This window comes from Brachycentrus maculatus, unplaced genomic scaffold, assembly GCF_059751285.1.
Source record: "Brachycentrus maculatus isolate JH-2025_06_01 unplaced genomic scaffold, ASM5975128v1 h1tg000007l, whole genome shotgun sequence".
In the NCBI taxonomy this organism is placed as follows: Eukaryota; Metazoa; Arthropoda; class Insecta; order Trichoptera; family Brachycentridae; genus Brachycentrus; species Brachycentrus maculatus.
The window spans coordinates 2,212,944-2,218,943 of record NW_028280762.1 but is presented as its reverse complement, the minus strand read 5'-3'; the positions used below and the strand labels follow the sequence as shown (position 1 = coordinate 2,218,943).

Sequence of the window (6,000 nt, the reverse complement as noted above, 5' to 3'; positions counted from 1 at the left end):
GTTCCTTGAAAGAATTTGTGTATTTTTTTACATTCGGTTAGGGTGACAAAGAATATATTAAGATGTCATCGCGTGAACTTATTAGAGCAATTTGTTTCTTCAGCTGAAATACCAAGACCTAAACGTGCAATCCTGTTTTTTTCCTTCTGTAAAATATTTTTCATTTATTTAATATGGTTAAAGTTTATTTTTTTTATTTAAACTCATTTTCTAAACACTTCTACTTACAATCTTAAAATTAAAAATGCAGTTTCTCTCCAAAAAAGAGACTGAGCTCTTGTGCTTGGAGAGGGACTTACACTTATTTTACAATTTACAATTTATTATTATCATTTTTATTTTCTTTCTTAGATTAACATATATAAAATTAATTTAATTTATTTTTAAGCATTTTAAAGTTTTCGATTTTTTTTTGTGTCTGAAGGAAGGTTGTTGAAGTACTTTGTTCCTAAATATTTAATGTTCTAAATAGTTATATATTTAGTCCGCTCCGTGGCGTGTTTAGCTATCGTGTCGGAGGTCCCGGGGGGTCAAAATATTTATTTAATATTACCCTGGACTGGCCTTGAAGCGTGATTGCCTTGCCTTCATGTAAGTAACGATCAAGATAACACCTACTATAATATATAATAGTTATATTGTTTTATAATTTACCGTATATAGCGTATATAGCGAATTTTCGGAAAATATTTTCACAAGGGCGCTTCATTGTAATATTATGCATAGTTTATTCTTCAATCAGAACCTAAAATGTGGTGGTGTCAAAATTCTACTTAATCGAAAGGCTTGTATGACTAACTAGTGACTAGGTTCTTGTCCATAAGATATGTAGCCATACCTAAGATGACAAGATGACAAGTACCAAAAACAAAAGTGATTATAACATAATTTGAATTTAATGTTGAAGTTTATTATTAAATATATTAAGTAAATAAATAATAAATTGAGAAATAATATTATTAAACGTGCTACAAAGTACCAAACAAAAAACTTAATATGTATTATTTTGAGAAAATAAAGACTTTGTGTTTTGATCCACTCACATTTTTATTAACCAACTAATTTCGGCATCAACCTGTTGCCCTCTTCAGGGTTTAATTTATGACTAAACACACACACACATATATATATATATATATATATATATATATATATATATATATATATATATATATATATATATATATATATATATATATATATATATATATATATATATATATATATATATATATATATATATATATATATATATATATATATATATATATATATATATATATACATATGTTTAGTCATAAATTAAACCATGACGAGGGCAACAGGTTGTTGCCGAAACTAGTTGGCTAATAAAAATGTGAGTGCATCAAAAAACAAAGTCTTTTTGTTTCTCAATATAAAATATCAATATGATCCACATAGTTAATGCTTTCAATATTCAAAACAAATTTAATATGCACCACGAAACATTTCCAAAAGTAATGAAAAATTTAAAAGTCTCATTGCGCTATTGCGTATTTGCTCCGGCCCCACCAGTCTCGACTACTTTTGCGGCAGCCTTCTTGACATTCCCCATTTTTTTATGCTCTCTATTTCTGATCAAAATGTTGAAAAATCCAAGGTACACGATCAGTCCGAGAATCAAGAAAATCGGGAAGCTGAGACTTCCGACGAGGCTGGACAGGACTTCGGAGAGCATCTTGTCCAGGGCTTTCGTGCAGCCCACCTTGTAGGCTTCTTCGACCGAGCACGGAGGATTCCCCAGGCAGCAGGACTCCGAGAAGCCCTCCGTGTAGTCCGAGGATTTGTTAACTCCGCAGCATGACAGCTGTCTCTCGATGCTCATGATGAACTCCATGCTGACGGGGTCCTGCTCCGTGGCGAGTCGGAAAGCATCGGCGTACTTGTTGTTCGCTTCCGCGATCGTTTGGCTCTCGGCCCCGTTGTACAGCACGCACAAAAACAGAGCCATGAAGCTGCAAACGCATACCAGGCACATCATGTGTATCTTCACCAACACCCTCTTCCCGCTGTACAAGGCGGGGAAGCCCAGGATGCACGTCTCGGCCATGGTGGTGCCCCCCACAGCCCTCAGCATCACGGGCGGCGACTCCATTCCGCCGATCATTTGGGATAATTTGCCCATTTTCTGTTCGAAATCTTCGCCTGCCATGAAGACGGTGAAGCCCATGTAACACAATATGCCATGCAACACTATCAAAATGACTCGATGCACATTTATACAGAAGAGGAATCTGCCGAGGTCCACCATCGTGAAATATGATGACAACAATCGATATCGCGATGGTCAATATGTAAAAAATTCTATCTTTTCATTGCGAATTGAATGTCGAATGTTCCCCAATATAATTTACTTACAGGTAGGTACTTTCACATGAAAATATGTATGAAACTTAATACACCAATACATTTTATAATTAATATTTGAAACACCAACTTTGTGATGTATTTTGTGTCAAAGTTATTTCAAATTTTATTTATATACTAAAAAATGTATTTTTTTGTTGAAAACTTAATGAGTTCCTTAAGATAATAATTACTTTAATTACAGTTGGGTACTTTCAAATTCATTTTAATTATGTATGAGACTCACCAACGGGAAAACATTAGAGCATTGTTTGGCAAAGTGTGTGCCGCGGCAAACTGGTGTACCATGGTGATTACTTGGTGTGTCGCAGAAAAACGTCTAATTTTGTGGAAATAACACAATTGCTCCAAGTTTTTATTGCCTGTGCTCAGTTAAGTAGGCTCACATTTCGCATGAAACACAATATGTTAAATAACTAACTAACTAACTAACCATCACGCCGCTTCCCCGCAGGGGTAGGCAGAGAGAATCGAACGCCACACCACTCTGTCTTTGCAAACATTCTTTGCCTCTTCTACATTCATGCATCTCCTCATACATACCCGACGATTATTACGACTCCTGACCCGGCCGCTTTCAAGTATTTGACATACCTGATTGTGCCAAGTTTTCCTCGGTCGTCCTCTGCTTCTTTTTCCAACTACATTCGCTCCATAAATTTGTTTAACCGTTCTTTCTTCACTCATACGCTCCACATGTCCAAACCATCTCAACACACCTTTCTTAATTTTATCGATAATGCTTATCTCAGCCTTACATTTTTTCCTTATTTCATCATTCGAACATCTATCAAACATCGTTTTGCCACACATTCGTCTGAGGGATCGCATTTCGACTGCATTCAGTCTGCTTTCATCCTTCTTTTGCCAACTCCATGCTTCGCTTCCATACATAAGGGTTGGAACCAGAATGTTAAATATGTTACCATAATATAGTAAATATGCACCTTTTGAAATTTCTTAATTTGGTAGAAGTAGGTACCTTGAATAGAAAAAGTTTTCGGAACACTGCAATGTATGTAGTCAATATTTGAAGCTCAAACTTCGTAATGTGTTTTATATCAAAGTGATTTTTAATGTCATATAAATTATACACATTATAAATTTGGTTCGGGTTCGATTCCCAGGGGGGTCAAATAAATAAAAGTGATTTTTTCACTGTAATATTTAATAAATATTACCCTGGACTGGTACCTGAAGCGGAGGGCTGATCACCTTTCCTTCGTGTGTAAACGATCAAGATAACTCTGTGTTCATATGAAGCAGTGCCCTATGCACCATTGGGGTGCGGATAAGGGTTTTATTATTATTATTATAAATTTACAGCAGGTACCGTGGCGTAGTTGGGTAGACACTCGACTGGCGACGCGGGTTCGATTCTCGCAAATTGCAAAATGAATAGGCATAAGATATTTATATTATAAAAAGGCATAAGAAGCATTTTTAAAATAAATAAATGAGAAAAAATAAGGTAAGAAGCATATTTAAAATAAACAAATGAGAAAAAAAAACATAAGGTAAAAACAAAATAAGAAAATATGACTAAACACTACATACTTATATATCTTTCCATAAAGTATTTTTTCAGATCATTGATTTTGGATCCTCGAATGGGTTTTATTTTATATATGTCAGGCAGCTGGTTAATTTGGGTATAGGCAATATATTTTAAGGACCTTACTCCAAATTTAATAATAATAAAACCCTTATCCGCACTCCAATGGTGCATAGGGCACTGCGTCATATAAACGCAGTGTTATCATGATCGTTTTACTTATGAAGGAAAGGTGATCAGCCCTCCGCTTCAGGTACCAGTCCATGGTAATATTGAATAAATATTACAGTGAAAAAATCACTTATATTTATTTTACCCCCCTTGGGAATCGAACCCGGGACCTCCAGAACGGTAGCCGAGCGTGCTGACCATTACACTACGGAGGCGGACAAATTTAGTAGTGTTTATCGGCGGCACATGTATTTTGTTATGTCCTCGTGTATTATATGATTATGATTTTCTTTGTTAAATATCGGTATGGTATTGCTGTGAGTCGTTTTAAATATTATTTGAAGCAATGTATTTAAGTTAGTGGCATGAATTGTGTGAAAGTGACAACTCTAATTTGAAATGATTATCCGCCCAATTTGTCGGCATATCAAGCAACATATGTTTCACTTCTTCACATTTTTTTCTGGCGATGCGTCTTTGATGTTCCTGTATTCCTGTCACACGGGCTCTGGGGCCTGCTTTGAAGACGACACCGACTATTAATAAATCAAGTTCTGTGGCAAGTGGCAATGTTTGCTTTTGAAAATAAAGTGATGGACAGCTTTCACCCAACGCTCCTTGTCATCTCGTAATCTTCCTTCAAGGACAACTAATAAAATAATTTTATAACTTTAACCCTTACTGGTCCAATGACGAATCTCATTCGACATCCATTTTTCCTCTTAGGCCCCATGTTGGATGTTATTCAACATTTTTTTCATCATTATCATTATTTCGTAGTCATACAGGAGAAAGTGACCAAGTGCATTTGTTTACAAAAACGTGATCATTGACTATTTGATAGCTTACTAGCTTAATATTGCCCTGGAAAAATCCCAAAAGATTTTAAACTTGGAAGTATAATATATTGACCTGTTAAAAATGACTAACCGCATTGATGTTTATTTTCTTGCCAAGCAAAAGTGACCTAAATGGCCCTCCTGAACATTTTACGTTTTGTCAGTTGGTCACTTTCTCCTGTACGACTACGATTTGTTTAAATTCCAAGCTTACATTTTTGTCACTCGTTCTATTACAACACCGTGGAGCAGAGGACAAAGGATTTTTTTCCAATTAGAATATTACTTTTTAATTAATGTTTTACTTAGTAAATACCACTATTTCTTAAAATCTACTGTGACACATTAATTAAAAATGGAAAGATTTTACCACAAAGTGACTGCCGAATCAATTAATGAAATAACTGTCTACCTAGATTTTTTATTTTATTTTGGGGGACCAGAAAGGGTTAATTTAAGTTTCCGCTTGACCGCCTCCATAGCATAATGGTTAACGCGCTAGGTTACCATGCTGGAGGTCTCGGAGTAGATTCCCAAGAGGGTCAAAATAAATATTACCAATTTTTCAGTCTAATATTTATTTACAATATTTTGAGTGTGTACTTGTTCACCAAATCTGAATTATCTCCAATTACAGGAGTTATTTTCACATTATTTTTTGACATCTCATGAAAGATGAAGAAGAATATGGAAGTCTAGGATTTGGACCGCAAATACTAATAAAAGAGTTTCTGCTCAATAAAAAGCTTCTTTTCATCTCACCAATAGATGTCTCTAATGAAGTTCTAGTGATTCAAGAATAATGTTTCAAAGTTGGTTCATATATAAGTATATAGAACTTCCAAGAATTTGAGTAGTGTGGTTGTCAATAATGGGTAGAATTGGTGAATGTTACAAGTGACCACTTAAACCAGCCTATGACGGTCGTCAGCCCCGTAAATGCCCAGACTTCCATATTCTTCTTCATCTTTGATGAGATGTCAAAAAATAATAGAATATTTATTTAATATGACCCTGGACTGGTACCTGAAGCAGAAGGCTGATCAC

The 6,000-nt window shown here is 35.1% G+C and overlaps 1 protein-coding gene across 1 annotated transcript; it reads right to left on the bottom strand.

Annotated features, from left to right (window-relative positions):
* Positions 1–1,295: 1,295 nt before the first annotated feature.
* Positions 1,296–2,343, bottom strand: LOC148313624 (tetraspanin-3-like). Its single transcript, XM_088259688.1, has one exon. The coding sequence runs from the start codon at positions 2,270–2,272 to the stop codon at positions 1,508–1,510; it is 765 nt and encodes a 254-aa protein (XP_088115814.1). The 5' UTR covers positions 2,273–2,343; the 3' UTR covers positions 1,296–1,507.
* Between the last annotated feature and the right edge of the window lie 3,657 nt (positions 2,344–6,000).